At 43.1% G+C, this 18,239-nt stretch overlaps 1 protein-coding gene across 3 annotated transcripts; it reads right to left on the bottom strand.

Annotated features, from left to right (window-relative positions):
- Positions 1-151: 151 nt before the first annotated feature.
- Positions 152-17,269, bottom strand: LOC115129136 (charged multivesicular body protein 2b-like). 3 transcript variants are annotated; one of them, XR_003863633.2, is made up of 7 exons: positions 17,108-17,269; positions 13,693-13,784; positions 7,959-8,153; positions 6,804-6,906; positions 6,466-6,572; positions 1,253-1,418; positions 152-994 (listed from the first exon to the last, which is right to left on the bottom strand). XR_003863633.2 is itself a non-coding variant. In XM_029659251.2 (7 exons), the coding sequence occupies exons 1-6, from the start codon at positions 17,139-17,141 to the stop codon at positions 1,305-1,307; spliced, it is 645 nt and encodes a 214-aa protein (XP_029515111.1). In that variant the 5' UTR covers positions 17,142-17,269; the 3' UTR covers positions 152-994; positions 1,257-1,304. The 3 variants fall into 3 exon arrangements, 2 of the variants coding, with proteins under 2 accessions (XP_029515111.1, XP_029515104.1); XM_029659251.2 differs by having other exon boundaries at positions 1,257-1,418; XM_029659244.2 differs by having other exon boundaries at positions 152-1,418.
- Between the last annotated feature and the right edge of the window lie 970 nt (positions 17,270-18,239).

Here is an 18,239-nt window from a genome sequence, read left to right as displayed (position 1 = left end):
CTAGTAAAACAACATATTTCACTGCACCTATTCAGTGTGACAATAAAACCATTTTTTTGTACATGATGCTATTTTATTCATTATAAAAGTCATCAAGTCTAAACAGTACAACTGAATAGATACAGAGGATACATACATGGTGGAGAAAAAGTGTGACAACGTTCATTTATTCACCTTTCCTCTCTGGAGAATTGCACCACAAAATCAAGTTGAAAAGAAACTGCTGTAACAATAGTAAGCCAGTCAATATTTTCCAGTAACAATCTTTAAGAGAATTATTTTAGTATACAGTGATATACTAGTCGACATTAGAAAACCAGAAGAGAACCATGAGGGAACATTCTAGAATGCATGAAATGTTTAGTTCATAATACAAAATATGTCATTGTCTCCTTACCTGCTCTTACAGCATGGTAGAGTGAAACAGAGAGAGCGTCAGGAAGACAATGATCAGTCTTCTTCACAAACCCATTGTACACTCTAGAATGTGTGTGTGTGTGTGTGTGTGTGTGTGTGTGTGGTGTTTTTAAAAAACAGCTCTAACGGATACGTTAACTGCACAGCAGCCGAGATAAAAGGAGAGAGATGAGGAGGACAGACAGACTGCTGGTTCAATCCCACATCAGAAAGACAGGACACACAGAGATCAACTAAGACACATAGACAACATCTTCAAATTAGAGTACAACTCAATAGTACAAAACAAGCAATTCAAAATGAACCATTCTTTGAAATATCAAGTTGATGATTATTAGTTTGAATTAGCATTAATTACTATTTCACACATCATTTTAAACTGAATCTATTTACGTATCTGACATCCAGCTTGATCCTGCTAATTCCATAGATTCTCATGCAAAATGTTTATTAGTGAAAAAGTCAAGCCCTTACCCTACTCGTAGGGGTTAATGTCAGTAGTTCCTAGAGTTAATGTCAGTGGTTCTAGACAGACAGTGTCAGTAGTTTGACACCAGCAGCGTCTTGGGTACTGTACCTAAAGATGTGAGAGCACAGAGAACAGTCATTACCTCACTCTGTTTCATTGACTTCATCCTCCTCCCACAGGATTTGTACTCCCAGGACTAATGGAGAATCGATGCACAAAATATAATGTGAACATAGAGGTCACTTTTCCAGAGTCAACAGTCTGTATGTACATAAAGAAGCCAACCCCTTCAGCAGGCTGCAGCAGAAAGTATTGTGGGTCATAATATTCTATTATTCCTTAATTTAGTCATTAAATCAGAATCACCCACACATGGACCACCAGCCTGCTAGTACACAGGCCTAGCCCATGGTGTGTGTTAGTCCACTCCCAGGGCTCGGAGTTGTCGCTCTATCTCGTCGTCAGAGATCTGCGTTTTCCGTTTAGGAGAAGCAGTAGGGAGACTCTTCCCTGCTGCTGGGGCTCTCACCATCTGAAACACACACACATTACAACCAGTTAACACTGGTCTTACAACACACATCCCAACAGGTTAACATTGGCCTTACAACACACAGTAGAGTAGCCCTTCTGCATAGAAAGTGGTGGTGTAGTAACAGATGCTGTCCCCCAGGGGGAGTGGGTTCCCTGCCAGATAGTCACTGTAACTGCCTCTCATTTATCGCCACTTACAGGCACAGTCTACAGCACGTGTCAAACTCATTCCACGGGGGGCCGAGTGTGTGCAGGTTTTTGCTTCACCCTTGTACTGATGGATGAATTAAGGTAATTAGTAAGGAACTCCCCTCACCTGTTTGTCTAGTTCTTAATTGAATGGAACAAAAGAAACCAGACACTCGGCCCTCAGTGGAATGAGTCCTGGTCTACAGGCTGTCATCTCATAAAGACAGGCAGGCTACAGGCACAGACTACAGGCTGTCATCTCATAAAGGCAAGCAGGCTACAGGCAGACTACAGGCTGTTATCTCATAAAGACAAGCAGGCTACAGGCTGTCATCTCATAAAGACAAGCAGGCTACAGGCTGTCATCTCATAAAGACAGGCAGGCTACAGGCTGTCATCTCATAAAGACAGGCAGGCTACAGGCACAGACTACAGGCTGTCTTCTCATAAAGGCAAGCAGGCTACAGGCAGACTACAGGCTGTTATCTCATAAAGACAAGCAGACTACAGGCAGACTACAGGCTGTCATCTCATAAAGACAAGCAGGCTACAGGCTGTCATCTCATAAAGACAAGCAGGATACAGGCAGACTACAGGCTGTCATCTCATAAAGACAAGCAGGCTACAGGCAGACTACAGGCAGACTACAGCAGTGGTATTGAAACTTTTTCAGCAAGGATTTTTCCACCAGAATTTCCATTCATTCTCACTAGCAGTCCAAATCTAATGACAACCTTAATCTAGAAATTTAGATTTTTATATCAACAAATAACCTTTAATTCATTGCATTCAGCTCTTCTTAAAATTAATAGAAACCAATTAATACATTTACTCAAAATTGTTTTTCAAATCTTTCTTAAAACCGTTTGTATATTGTCCCACACAATAATCTGCGCACACACACACTTATTTGATTAACATTTTGGCAACCCCACTGCAGTTCCCCCGCCTACAAGCAATCTTCCATAAAGACAGGCAGGCTACAGGCACAGTCTACAGCAGTGTTTCCCAACTCCAGTATCCCCAACTGTAAACATTGTTGTCGTAGCTCCGGACAAACACCTGATTCAACTTGTTAACTAATCATCAAGCCCTCAAATGAGTTGAATCAGGTGAGTTAATCCGGGACTACAACAAAAATGTTAGGTAGGGGTGTGATGATACCAGTATCGCAATATTTTTTCCATGACAAAAATGAAAACACGAAGCAGTAAGAACGCGTTGGTCCTTTAAAAACCTGCTGTATGTAAAATATTGTGTTCTACATCTTAGAATATAAATAAATGTGACTCTGGAAGACAACATTATGTTTCCAACATTAGGGATGTTTTCTTAAAGAAATTAAATCCACTTTGTGTTTAGTTTTCTTACCACGATACTAACGAGTATTGCAATACTGCTATCGTCCCAGCCCTACTGTTGGGTACTCTAGGACTGAGTTCATCTCAGCCTATGCCTCCCTCCAGTCCCTCGACTTCTTGGCACTGACGGAAACATGGATCACCACAGATAACACTGCTACTCCTACTGCTCTCTCTTCGTCCGCCCACGTGTTCTCGCACACCCCGAGAGCTTCTGGTCAGCGGGGTGGTGGCACCGGGATCCTCATCTCTCCCAAGTGGTCATTCTCTCTTTCTCCCCTTACCCATCTGTCTATCGCCTCCTTTGAATTCCATGCTGTCACAGTTACCAGCCCATTCAAGCTTAACATCCTTATCATTTATCGCCCTCCAGGTTCCCTCGGAGAGTTCATCAATGAGCTTGATGCCTTGATAAGCTCCTTTCCTGAGGACGGCTCACCTCTCACAGTTCTGGGCGACTTTAACCTCCCCACGTCTACCTTTGACTCTTTCCTCTCTGCCTCCTTCTTTCCACTCCTCTCCTCTTTTGACCTCACCCTCTCACCTTCCCCCCTACTCACAAGGCAGGCAATACGGTCGACCTCATCTTTACTAGATGCTGTTCTTCCACTAACCTCACTGCAACTCCCCTCCAAGTCTCCGACCACTACCTTGTATCCTTTTCCCTCTCGCTCTCATCCAACACTTCCCACACTGCCCCTACTGGATGGTATCGCGCCGTCCCAACCTTCGCTCTCTCTCCCCCGCTACTCTCTCCTCTTCCATCCTATCATCTCTTCCCTCTGCTCAAACCTTCTCCAACCTATCTCCTGATTCTGCCTCCTCAACCCTCCTCTCCTCCCCTTCTGCATCCTTTGACTCTCTATGTCCCCTATCCTCCAGGCCGGCTCGGTCCTCCCTCCCGCCTCCGTGGCTCGACGACTCATTGCGAGCTCACAGAACAGGGCTCCGGGCAGCCGAGCGGAAATGGAGGAAAACTCGCCTCCCTGCGGACCTGGCATCCTTTCACTCCCTCCTCTCTACATTTTCCTCTTCTGTCTCTGCTGCTAAAGCCACTTTCTACCACTCTAAATTCCAAGCATCTGCCTCTAACCCTAGGAAGCTCTTTGCCACCTTCTCCTCCCTCCTGAATCCTCCTCCCCCTCCCCCCACCTCCTCCCACTCTGCAGATGACTTCGTCAACCATTTTGAAAAGAAGGTCGACGACATCCGATCCTCGTTTGCTAAGTCAAACGACACCGCTGGTTCTGCTCACACTGCCCTACCCTGTGCTCTGACCTCTTTCTCCCCTCTCTCTCCAGATGAAATCTCGCGTCTTGTGACGGCCGGCCGCCCAACAACCTGCCCGCTTGACCCTATCCCCTCCTCTCTTCTCCAGACCATTTCCGGAGACCTTCTCCCTTACCTCACCTCGCTCATCAACTCATCCCTGACCGCTGGCTACGTCCCTTCCGTCTTCAAGAGAGCGAGAGTTGCACCCCTTCTGAAAAAACCTACACTCGATCCCTCCGATGTCAACAACTACAGACCAGTATCCCTTCTTTCTTTTCTCTCCAAAACGTGCCGTCCTTGGCCAGCTCTCCCGCTATCTCTCTCAGAATGATCTTCTTGATCCAAATCAGTCAGGTTTCAAGACTAGTCATTCAACTGAGACTGCTCTTCTCTGTATCACGGAGGCGCTCCGCACTGCTAAAGCTAACTCTCTCTCCTCTGCTCTCATCCTTCTAGACCTATCGGCTGCCTTCGATACTGTGAACCATCAGATCCTCCTCTCCACCCTCTCCGAGTTGGGCATCTCCGGCGCGGCCCACGCTTGGATTGCGTCCTACCTGACAGGTCGCTCCTACCAGGTGGTGTGGCGAGAATCTGTCTCCTCACCACGCGCTCTCACCACTGGCGTCCCCAGGGCTCTGTTCTAGGCCCTCTCCTATTCTCGCTATACACCAAGTCACTTGGCTCTGTCATAACCTCACATGGTCTCTCCTATCATTGCTATGCAGACGACACACAATTAATCTTCTCCTTTCCCCCTTCTGATGACCAGGTGGCGAATCGCATCTCTGCATGTCTGGCAGACATATCAGTGTGGATGACGGATCACCACCTCAAGCTGAACCTCGGCAAGACGGAGCTGCTCTTCCTCCCGGGGAAGGACTGCCCGTTCCATGATCTCGCCATCACGGTTGACAACTCCATTGTGTCCTCCTCCCAGAGCGCTAAGAACCTTGGCGTGATCCTGGACAACACCCTGTCGTTCTCAACTAACATCAAGGCGGTGGCCCGTTCCTGTAGGTTCATGCTCTACAACATCCGCAGAGTACGACCCTGCCTCACACAGGAAGCGGCGCAGGTCCTAATCCAGGCACTTGTCATCTCCCGTCTGGATTACTGCAACTCGCTGTTGGCTGGGCTCCCTGCCTGTGCCATTAAACCCCTACAACTCATCCAGAACGCCGCAGCCCGTCTGGTGTTCAACCTTCCCAAGTTCTCTCACGTCACCCCGCTCCTCCGCTCTCTCCACTGGCTTCCAGTTGAAGCTCGCATCCGCTACAAGACCATGGTGCTTGCCTACGGAGCTGTGAGGGGAACGGCACCTCAGTACCTCCAGGCTCTGATCAGGCCCTACACCCAAACAAGGGCACTGCGTTCATCCACCTCTGGCCTGCTCGCCTCCCTACCACTGAGGAAGTACAGTTCCCGCGCAGCCCAGTCAAAACTGTTCGCTGCTCTGGCCCCCCAATGGTGGAACAAACTCCCTCACGACGCCAGGACAGCGGAGTCAATCACCACCTTCCGGAGACACCTGAAACCCCACCTCTTTCAGGAATACCTAGGATAGGATAAAGTAATCCTTCTCACCCCCCTTACTAGATTTAGATGCACTATTGTAAAGTGGCTGTTCCACTGGATGTCTTAAGGTGAACGCACCAATCTGTAAGTCGCTCTGGATAAGAGCGTCTGCTAAATAACTTAAATGTAATGTAAATGTAGGACTGGAGTTGGTCTCCCTCCCATTAAGACAGGCAGACTACGGGCTATCCTGCTACTGTATTTGTCTGCTACACCTCAAAGCATCCAGATGGGAGAGAGCTTTGAGATGATACAGGACCCTCTTACCTTTCCAGAGGACTACTTATGGGGAGAAGTGACTGGGGAACGGCATCGGGCAGTATGTCTTACCTTTCCAGAGGACTACTTATGGGGAGAAGTGACTGGGGAACGGCATCGGGCAGTATGTCTTACCTTTCCAGAGGACTACTTATGGGGAGAAGTGACTGGGGAACGGCATCGGGCAGTATGTCTTACCTTTCCAGAGGACTATTTATGGGGAGAAGTGACTGGGGAACGGCATCGGGCAGTATGTCTTACCTTTCCAGAGGACTACTTATGGGGAGAAGTGACTGGGGAACGGCATCGGGCAGTATGTCTTACCTTTCCAGAGGACTACTTATGGGGAGAAGTGACTGGGGAACGGCATCGGGCAGTATGTCTTACCTTTCCAGAGATCTCGATCCCGATCTCATCCAGAACCTGGTTAACAATGTCCTGAGATTCTTCCTCATCTCCTGATTCCACAAATATCTCATCTAACGTATCGTTGACTGGAGGGAGCAAGAGAGAGAGGTAGAGGGGGAAAAGGGGCAGACAGAGAGTGAGAGGCAGCGAGACAGAGGTCCTAGTCAGTTTACCGTTAAAAGGTCATTGAACCACGAGGCAAACACACTGATCTGCATGATGTTTTTGGTTCTGACAGTTTTTTTTGTCAGTCACTATTGTCATTCTTTTAAAATGTTTAAATCCTAGGCTAGGGAGCCAATGATAGCAGGTCTTACTCATGTCCTCGGTCATGCCCATCTTCATGTTCTCTTTCTGGAAGTCCTGCATGGTCTGGAGGGTCTTCTGAGGATCCATCTTCTTGTTCACCGCCTGCATTGTCTGGACAAACACAGAGACAGACAAGACTTACACCACCAAAACTGTTATATTACACAGACACAATACACAACTCCCAGAGCATGTACGCGCATCATAAATACATAGAGTGATTCTGCCTCTTCTTCCTGTGTGTGTTATCAGTCATGGCCTAGTTTCACGCCGGAGCCTCAAACTGCCAAATGAGCTGCACATGTCACATGTAATTAGATGTCATTTTTGTATTGCTCGAAAACCTTTTCAGAGCATGTCCCTGTTGTTAGTGGGTCTCTCTGCAGCCCCATAGTCTAGATGAAGCTAGAAGTGGGCTGTTTGTTGAGACGTTACTGTTTTCCCTCCACACTGAAGCCGTGGTAACACAAGCATGGTAACACACAAATGAGCAGCGCTCTCTAAACACATTCCTTTTTCTGTTACAGATAGGTCTAATTCTAAGACCAGCCAATCAGACATCCAGGTCATGACTAATTAACTACCACACAGAGAAAACACTCAGATCAGAAACCATGCACTGATTAGAAACAGATTAATACATGAATAACTACATTAATAAATACTTTCAGACTGTAACTAGTTCACATTCTTAGCTCTAAACATTATGGGCTTATAGTCCTATAACCAGGCTAATTAGATATTCTACTTTATACATTACCAGAAGACTAATTGATAATAAACTAAGATGTGTAAGGATGTCATCTGATCTGTGTCTCTGAGCTGTGAAAGGGTATAGGATGGACGAGGGTGAAATGAGAATCTCTACCCAATCAGACAAACATTACCATCCCGAGGGGATGACAGGATATATAGACAGACTAAGTATCACACACTCAGAGATGGAAAGGAATCCTTTGAACTGTCTTGGAGAAGCTGTTTTAATGTTAACTGGGTTAGTCGGTCTGCTTTTGGGCCTCATTTACACAGGCACACATAAATGTATGTGTGTGTGGAGCAACAATACAAATTTAAAAAATGTTAAAAACTGATGACCTTTAGAGGCCCAACATCCAAAATGTGATGGTCTGCGTGCCTGTCAGAATGTGTGTGGTGCTCTTTACCTTAGCCGTAGTGGACATGGCTCCAGCCATCTTCATCTGAGAATTCATGACCTTGGTCTGTGTGGACATGGAGGTGACCTTTGAACTGACGGCGTAGGTCCTGTTCTTCTGCTTCCTCAGCTGGACCAGCTGCTTGGCCAAGATCTTACACGCCTCGCGGTTCCCAGACTTAGCCATCTTCTTTATCTCCATCTCCTACAGGGGGAGGGAAGGAACAGGAGGAGATGGATCAGCTTCTGACTGGCTTTGCATATATTTTAGATTCTTCAAAGTAGCCACCCTTTGCCTTGATGACAGATTTGCACACTTGCATTCTCTCAACCAGCTTCATGAGGTAGTCATCTGGAATGCATTTCAATAAACAGGTGTGCCTTGTTAAAAGTCCAGGATATGTAATGGCTATTTGACCTAGGAGAGTGATGGAGTGCTGCATCAGATGACCTGGCTCCCACAATCACCCGACCTCAACCAAATTGAGATGGTTTGGACCGCAGAGTGAAGGAAAAGCAGCCAAGTGCTCAGCATATGTGGGAACGCCTTCAAGACTGTTGGAAAAGCATTCGATGTGAACCTGGTTGAGAGACTGCCAATAGCATGCAAAGCTGTCATCAAGGCAAAGGGTGGCTACTTTGAAGAATTAAAAATATATTTTGATTTGTTTAAACACTTTTTTGGTTACTACATGAGATCCTGAGTGGCCCAGCGGTCTAAGGCACTGCAGCTCAGTTCTAGACAAGTCACTACAGACCCTGGTTCGATCCCAGGCTGTATCACAACTGGCCGTAAATCGGGAGTCCCATAGAGTGGCGCACAATTGGCCAAGCATCATCCGGGTTAGGGGTGGGTTTGGCCGGAGTAGGCCATCATTTTAAATAACAATTTGTTATTAATGGACTTACATAGTTGAATTTAAAAAATGATTCCATGTGTTATTTCATAGCTTTGATGTCTTCACTATTCTACAATGTAGAAAATAGTCAAAATAAAAGAAAAACCCTTGAATGAGTGGGTGTGTCCTAACTTTTGGTACTGTACAGTTGTGGCCAAAAGTTTTGAGAAACATTCAATTCCATAAAGTTTGCCGCTTCAGTGTCTTTAGATATTTTTGGCAGATGTTACTATGGAATACTGAAGTATAATTACAAGCATTTAAATGAGTGTCAAAGGCTTTTATTGACAAATACATGAAGTTAATGCAAAGTGTCAATATTCGCAGTGTTGACCTTTCTTTTTCAAGACCTCCGCCCTGGCATGCTGTCAATTAACTTCTGGGCCACATCCTGATTGATGGAAGCCCATTCTTGCATAATCAATGCTTGGAGTTTGTCAGAATTTATGAGTTTTTGTTTGTCCACCTGCCTCTTGAGGATTGACCACAAGTTCTCAATGGGATTAAGATCTGGGGAGTATCCTGGCCAGGGACCCAAAATATTGATGTTTTGTTCCCCGAGCCACTTAGTTATCACTTTTGCCTTATGGCAAGGTGCTCCATCATGCTGGAAAAGGCATTGTTCATCACCAAACTGTTCCTGGATGGTTGGGAGAAGTTGCTCTCAGAGGATGTGTTGGTACCATTCTTTATTCATGGCTGTGTTCCTAGGCAAAATTGTGAGTGAGCCCACTCCCTTGGCTGAGAAGCACCCCACACATGAATGGTCTCAGGATGCTTTACTGTTGGCATGACACAGGACTGATGGTAGCGCTCACCTTGTCTTCTCCGGACAAGCTTTTTTCTGGATGCCCCAAATAATCAGAAAGGGGATTCATCAGAGAAAATGACTTTACCCCAGTCCTCAGCAGTCCAATCCCTGTACCTTTTGCAGAATATCAGTCTGTCCCTGATGTTTTTCCTGGAGAGAAGTGGCTTCTTTGCTGGACTTCTTGACACCAGGCCATCCTCCAAAAGTCTTCGCCTCACTGTGTGTGCAGATGCACTCACACCTGAGCAAGCTCTGTACTGGTGGTGCCCCGATCCCGCAGCTGAATCGACTTTAGGAGACGGTCCTGGCGCTTGCTGGACTTTCTTGGGCGCCCTGAAGTCTTCTTCACAACAACTGATCCGCTCTCCTTGAAGTTCTTGCTGATCCGATAAAGGGTTGATTTAGGTGCAATCTTACTGGCAGCAATATCCTTGCCTGTGAAGCACTTTTTGTGCAAAGCAATGATGGCACGTGTTTCCTTGCAGGTAACCATGGTTGACTGAGGAAGAACAATGATTCCAAGCACCACCCTCCTTTTGAAAATTCCAGTCTGTTATTCGTATTCATTCAACATGACAGAGTGATCTCCAGCCTTGTACCCCGTCAACACTCACACCTGTGTTAACGAGAGAATCACTGACATGATGTCAGCTGGTCCTTTTGTGGCAGGGCTGAAATGCAGTGAAAATGTTTTTTGGGGGATTCAGTTCACTTGCATGGCAAAGAGGGACTTTGCAATTAATTGCAATTTATCTGATCAGTCTTCATAACATTCTGGAGTATATGCAAATTGCCATCATTCAAACTGAGGCAGCAGACTGAAAATTAATATTTGTAAAACTTTCAAAGCTTTTGGTCACGACAGTAAACATCAGTTTCCCCAGGGAGCCTTGTTAGATTATACACAGTGTAAATACTGTGATTTGGCTATGGTCTAAACATCTGAGAGCTAGTAGCCCCTCTTAGCTTTGATAAAACAGCCTATTGCCCCAAGGGAACACACACTGCAAGGCTGTAAAGCCATGGCCCCTGGGAAACAATACAGCTGCAGCCCTGTGTTTCTGATTATTCTGAAGAGCCAGTCCTAAAAATGTTGTATTAATTATCATTATTGACATTTTTTACAGGAATAATACTCCCATCCCTCCACCCCTTCCCTCTGTCAGAGCGTAGTGAGGGTTAAACTATCATTAGGCTGATCAGTGCTATGTAGAGTGGAGAAGAGCTGAGTGAAGGAGATGATTATTCAGCAGAGCCAGTCTCCTCCTCAGGTAGAGCGCTCTGCTAAACAGCTGAGTAGGCAGATTTACATTACATTACCCCTCAGACACACAAACAGGTGCAGTCAGTCTCTGCTTGCTAAACATATTAATGATCAGAATAGACAGAACATCTTAATAATGAGGCTGCTATCTGCCAAAAAGCAAAATGACATTTAAATATGTAACAGTGATTTAGGATGGGATGACAAGTGGTGCTGATGTGAGCTTATTACTGATATTATATTAGGAAATTAGGAAATACCATGGTTGAACATGACCAATGGTACAACTACCTGGGACAATTTGTTTTTAATTCAAATCAGCCCCTCTGTTGGATTTGGTCTCGGAGTGAATGCACGAAAGAAAAAGCCTGCAAAGCATTCTCCCCCCCCCCAAAAAAAAACATCTAAAAATTAAAAAAATATTCCTATTAAAATCTGGTACAAAATATTCAATAGTGTAATTTTACCAATTGCACTATATAGAAGCAAGGTTTGGGGCCCACCTGTAATTATGATTATAAGCTATGTGCAAAAAACCCACATACAGAATTCTGATTGCCAAAGCCCGAGGAACATCTCATGACCATTAATTCCTTGAAGTATTTCCATAGTATATAACTTACAAGTAATACATAGTGTAACCATCATCCATGTATATTTTGTTATTTATTAGCCATTCTTTTTAATAATCTTATTTAATTGAATGAAATGTATCAACCAAAGATTACACTATACAACAGCAGTAGTGTTGTACCTGTAGACATGATCATGTGACCTAGGCATACGTCACAACTTCATAGGAGTGTCATTTGAAAGTTTTTTATTTTAATCAAAATGCGTTTTTGGGCAGAAATGACTTCTGGAACATGTGAACATTCATGGTTAATAGCGCTATCGACAAAAATCAGTGGGAAAAAGTAGTGATGGAATACTTTCTGGAGGACTCTGAAAATGAATCAGACGATGAGGAAATCCCTGATTTAGGTAAAAACATGTTAATTGAACCAGACATTATAGATTCTTCCCCCATCACTGTAATCAGAAGAAACGGCACTCAACAGTGTCGTCTCGGAAGAAGTTGAGCGAGTTTTGAAATCAGTGGAATGCCCGGTGGAAGCAGAGATATGATTACCAAATGCAGAGAGTCCAAAAGCGATCACATGAGGATGTTGTATAAAACACCTGTGTCCAGATTACATCTTCAAACTAAGGGAAACCATGGTATCCATGACAGAGGGAGAAGCATTCATCCATATATACAGGTAAGAGTCTAGCTCCATGTTCAGATATTATACGTTTCTAATTTTGTCAGAAAGCTGTTGTCATTGCAAGTTAAAGCGTACTGTTAGTTAGCTAACGTTAGCTGGCTGGCTCGCTCGCTAACATTACGTGTATCATCTGTGTAGTAAAATTATTTGTATCTCAGAAATCCATTTACATTGCTAGTTATAGCCCAATGCTAGCTAGCTAACATTGAACCTAATTGGTTAGCTTTAGCTTCCTGCAGATTCATGCATGGTGCATGGCATTTTGAGTTGGGATTATGGTTCATTGTTTAGCTAGCTAGCCTGCTACATTTCTAAACACAAGACTCCACTATGCAAGTAACCATTTCACTGTACCGTTTACACCTTATGTATCTTGTGCATGTGATAAACAAAGCTTACATTTAATTTGATATAGTATGACAGAGACAGTAATGTGAAGAACAACATGACCTGCACCAAAATCAGATGATGATACAACCCAAGGACTAGATAAAGTGTATTTTGACTAATACTTTCTGCTACTACTTTCACCACTTTTAATCTTGAAATCATTGTTTACTACACTACTATCTCATTCACTCTGTTCAGCACATGACCTCACATGTGAATTGTTAAAGAGAGGGGTGGGGCTAAGGCATAAGAGGGTTAGACTTTGCTGAATAGTGTAGACAAAGAAGGGCTCTCAAGTTGGTGTACAAAAACGTATATGGGTCATTTTCTCAAAAGTGGGGTTAGAGGTTTGTCAACATTCAAAGCAGAATTACTTTCCCATTGTTCCTCAACTGCAGGTTATGATATTCAATTTTCTAGCTCTGATTCTCTACCTTTATCCAACGTAAAAAACACCATTTCAATTTTTGATACATTGGACTGAATCCAGGTGGTGGGTCACATACAGTATGTACTATTATTAATACTGAAATTAACTGTGTTTCATTATCCTCATTGCACTATATTTACTGAAATGCTATACCACTATACTGCTTTGGCAATATGTACAAATTGTATTTCATGCCAATAAAGCAATCTGAATTTGAGAGATAGGGGAGAGGATTCGGTAAAACTGACAGATGAATGATGCTATCAAATAACAATGTACATAGAGACAGACTGATCTAATGCTCACTGGACCAGGGCAATAATTCAGCTAGACAGATGTGACAAAACATGCTCTTTTTCATCTGAATAATGAACCAAGTTGTTCTATGGAATAAAGTGGCTATAAATTCAAATCATGGGATATCCCTGGATCCATGCCAGTACACACACACACACACTCTACCTGTCCAAAGCTGTCTTTTCTATCCCAGTGGTTAGCTAAGCAGCTTGTAGGCCTAACAGACAGATCAGGAAAGGGATGTGAGTGGAGGTAGGATGGAGCAGGATTCGCCTTGAGTCATTTACACACATTTAATGAAATCAGCAGAAAAGGTTCTACCGAGAAACTAAAACCTGCTGCCGTCCTACAGCACTTCACAGGGTGAGGGGGGAGGGGGTCTCACCATTTGTTTCTCTTGTTTCTCCAGAGCAGCTCTGTCTCTAGTGATCTGTCTCTGAGTACCACGAAGCTCCTTAGTCTGTTCCTTTATAATGTCTGAGAGAGAGAGAGAGAGCGCAATTAGAAAAACATTTACCCTACAAACATACAGTTATTGAATCAAACAGTTTTTTTAGACAGACAGACACAGACAGCTTTCTGTAAAGCTATAGAAGCAGAGTACCATTCTGTTCACACGGGTAGACAGACAGACAGAGACAGCTTTCTGTAAAGCTATAGAAGCAGAGTACCATTCTGTTCACACGGGTAGATAGACAGACAGACACAGACAGCTTTCTGTAAAGCTATAGAAGCAGAGTACCATTCTGTTCACACGGGTAGATAGACAGACAGACAGACACAGACAGCTTTCTGTAAAGCTATAGAAGCAGAGTACCATTCTGTTCACACGGGTAGACAGACAGGGACAAAGCTCTGGAAATGCCTCATTCACAGGGCTGAGCCTGGACTCTAAACCATTCCTGCCTCACACACTACCCATTACCCTGACATGACGCGTGTAACAGTCCGACACACGCTATGCTCCAAATACCAGACTCAACTGTACACAATAAAACTGGGTTCTTTATTAAATGGATAGGTGGACCAACACTAAAGAGAGCTCAGGAGTGAACTCTTATTGAGATAATTCATACTTCAGATGGACCAGACTAAAATAATTCCTTAATAACATATTGCTTTTAGAAATATTGGCAGGGTAAACTATGTGATGAGTCTTGTTTCAAGGGTTTCCAATAACAATACACCAGGCTCCTGCCTTCATATGTACAACAGCAATAATGTAGCAAAAATAATAATAATTTGAATCAATGTTTTAAGGCAGGATAAAACCCTTGAAGTGTAGCATCAATGGGAACAATATAGGCACAAGCGTGAGGTGAACTGAATAAGTGAAGGCATTCACAGAGAGATGGTCACACAGCAGCAGTTCCTAATATAAGGCTGTGGAGTATGAGTTTGGAGAGCAGTCCCAGAGAGAGACCAGGCAAGTCTGTAGGCAAGGGTACACTGTTCTAGCCATTTCATCCAAACCGCCTCACACATTCTCTCTCTTACACACGGCCATCCCAGCTCCCGTATTTGGGTAAAGGACACGATCCCCTACACTGCTATTAGCTCTAAGGTTACCATAGACACATATAGTGAGCCAGGGCACTCCACCAGCTGATGCACTAGACCATTGCACTGGACTCCATCACTAGAACGAGAGGATTCCCAGAGATTCTCTCTACAGTGGATAGGTACCAGAAGCACTACCAACAACCTCTTAACACAACATCTAAATTGAGCCGGTTTCATTGCTGGATCAAAACGCTAAATATTCAACAGAAAATTATCTTTCTTTCCTCAAAATAAGTTTTTTCCACAAAACTATAAAAAGGTATAAATAAAACATTTAAAAACAATAACAGGAAAGTATTTCTTTATTGTTCAGGTAATTCCTGAACGTAAGTCCAAAACTGAAGCATACAGCAGTGAAAGTTGTGTTGTTGTATTTTCTTCTAGAAGTTTGAGGTGCTTTACATGAGGAAAGTGAAAGAAAAATATATATATCCCCCCAAAAAAAATACTAAGTTTTTACAGATAAATGTTGCAGAATAACAGGCTCTCAAACTCTCAAAAAAATTACCATAATGTAAAAATAAAACATTTAAAAAATGACCTGAAAGTGAGAATCCTTGCTATAGGTACCTATGGTGCCCTCATCACCCCAACAACTCCAGAGAGAGAGAAAGAGAGCTGGACCACTTGTGAGAGTGAAGCGTAGTATCTACGTGCAGGGTGACGTATCGACAACGTCTACAAGAGGGTGGGGTATTGTCTACAAAACTCCACCAGCTATTCTCTGCCCGCCATCACACCCGCACGCCCTACCATGGGATACCACCGCTTCTCGACACCGGGCAACCTTGGCACCCCACGCCCAGAGAGAGGAGAGAGAAAGAATGAGAGAAGGGGCAGAGATGCTGAGATATCCTATCAACTATCTGGCCTTGAGTAAACGTACAGTACAATCACAGTAAGTGAATATTGATTCTCCATCAATGAGACCATGGTCATGAAATAACTTATTAATATTGAATTAGGTAGAAACTTGAAAATGATTATATAAAAATGTAAAATATGTTTTTGTTTAATAAAGTTAGTGATTCAGAAGTAATGTATTGATGTATTCTGAATAGTCTGAATAGTTCTGTTGCATTCTGACCCTGTAAGAAAGACCAAGACATTTTGACTGATAAGGCCCAACATTTCAATGGCTCAAGGAAATACACAATAAGATGGAGACATTTCTTCCTCTTCTTAAATTTTCTTTATCAAGAGACACCTGAAAATCAATATTTGAGGTTCTTCTTTAAACATATTGCTACATTTTCAAAGTATCAGCAGCAGCAAAATGCTGCATGGCACGTGCTGTGTTATCTTTACAGGCAGTTTGAACTCTCAAACACACACACTTCACTGTTGACTTTTGGTTTCCCCTTGCGTCATGTTTGACTACTATGAGACAGGAAGACTGAGAAGTGTTTTACAGTCAAACATAGCCTAATTGAAATCTTGACATGATCATTACTAGGGTTGGGAATTGCCAGGGACCGCACCATATGATATTATCACGATACTTTGGTGCCCAAATTATTAAGATTGAGAACAATTTTGAGTGTTGGTGCAGCTGGTACAGCTAACTAGCGCAAAAAATAATATTCCGATATTGTCAACACGATACATCAAAAATGATTTCCCGATATGTAACTGTATTGTTTTTTAGAGAGTAGCGGGAATGGATCGCGCAGACAGTGTGATAAACCTTACTTACTTACAGGGTCTCTGGATCACATTTTTCTCTCGTGTGAACAAAGCTTTCTTACAGGTCCTACACTGCTAGAGGCTGTTAATCATGGAATTAATCTGTTCCAGTCAGCAGGTAAATTACAAAGTAACCATTAAACATACTAGGCAGCATCATCAAATCAATGTAACAATGTACTAATTTAGCCTAATACAACTACACTGTTCACACGATGGTCAAATTGTGACCAATTTTTTTTAGCATTTAGCAACTTCACAAGAAACTTTCACTGATAACGTTACACAGACAAGTGGAATAGTAACGTTATATTGTCTAGTTTCAGACTGTGACACAATCTAACTTGAGGGGATTCCACGTTGACCAATGTCATTGTTGATTTTGTAACAAACATGCATCTTCACTTTTTAAACTGGTGTCAGGTGAACTGGTAAAACAGTTCAACTGGCTCGTTCAGTAGGCAAGTCTATGTTCGTTAGTGGCAGAGTCTGGGTCACACCAATTCACACAACTTTGCTACAAGCCTACTAGCAGTGGAAAACAAACTTACCGTCGACTGTCTTCTTCTTGAATAGAGAAGCCATGGCGCACAAATTAAAACCAAATACTAGGCCTAAATACAATGTATGTGCTTCCAGGCCGTGGGCAGCTAAACTGTAGCTCTAGCAACAAGCTGAGACTTCCTGGTCGAACTGTTCCATCCTTTCACATGACATCCCAGACTCACCGCCGACTCTCTGACGTCACCACGGGACTCTCACAGTTCCCCTTGTCTCCCATAGAGAGCGCTACTGTTCCAACGCAAACGGAGCTCTTTTACGGTTCATATCAACCCGCACAGTGAACTGGGTTAGATTTTTTTTTTTTAATTATCAGTGATTATTTTATCAACTCTGCTCAGAAATTGCAGAGTGAGTAGAAAACGAGGACGGTAAACTTTGAGAAAAACGCCCTCTACGGAAAAGTTTGGTAAGATTTAGATATATGCATACTGGCTATCCTTAGACAAACACTCTTTGAAGGGAAATAATATTTATTTTGTCCTTTAATAAAAATAGAAACCCAAACATATTCACTTTAAATTGTACTACTTTATTAAAAACTGATTACAATTCTTCTCTCTAACCAAGTGGATTATTTATCTTTAGGCTCCCCTACTGGTATATATAAACACGTTTATAGATCTAACTTCATAATATTATATATACATAACTTTTTTCTAAATGACAAAATATTAGATCAATGTACCTCAAAATCGTTTTATTGAAGTGACTTAAAAAGTTGAGATGAGACAGATGACATTTTTAGTTGAGCAAGACAAGTGGCATCCAGGCTAACTGTTGGTGACACCTGTGAAATGACAGGATGGGGGCGTTTAACCTCAAGACACCAGACCAGTCACTAGAAAGCAATAAATAGTAGCTCAAGCACAGGCCATTTACATTAGCATTTAGGATTTTTATTTTTGCATATTAGATTATGCCCCCATTAAAAAAATGGTTGGAGGTATTTTCTATGCACATGAAAATATAGCAAATGCTCGGGATTGTTATGTCTGTGTGTGTGTCCCCCTCTGTGTGCGCTCGTGTGTGTGTGTATTTTTTTTTAAGAAGCTATGAAAATGTAAAGTACTACATCCATAAAAACAACCACATAGGCTAGATAGACATAAAATAACTCCC

Source organism: Oncorhynchus nerka, linkage group LG1 (genome assembly GCF_034236695.1).
Source record: "Oncorhynchus nerka isolate Pitt River linkage group LG1, Oner_Uvic_2.0, whole genome shotgun sequence".
Classification (NCBI taxonomy): Eukaryota; Metazoa; Chordata; class Actinopteri; order Salmoniformes; family Salmonidae; genus Oncorhynchus; species Oncorhynchus nerka.
The sequence above is the reverse complement of the archived record's forward strand: the minus strand, read 5'-3'. Positions and strand labels throughout refer to the sequence as shown.

Bases quoted from the DNA above. Each gene is read 5' to 3' on its own strand.
- LOC115129136 (XM_029659244.2), bottom strand. From the start codon at position 17,141: ATGGCTTCTCTATTCAAGAAGAAGACAGTCGACG. The intron at 6,907-7,958 runs GTAAAGAGCACC...GTGTTTGTCCAG, and splicing joins CCATGTCCACTACGGCTAAG to ACAATGCAGGCGGTGAACAA. The intron at 1,419-6,465 runs GTAAGACATACT...TGTGTGTTTCAG, and splicing joins GGATCGAGATCTCTGGAAAG to ATGGTGAGAGCCCCAGCAGC.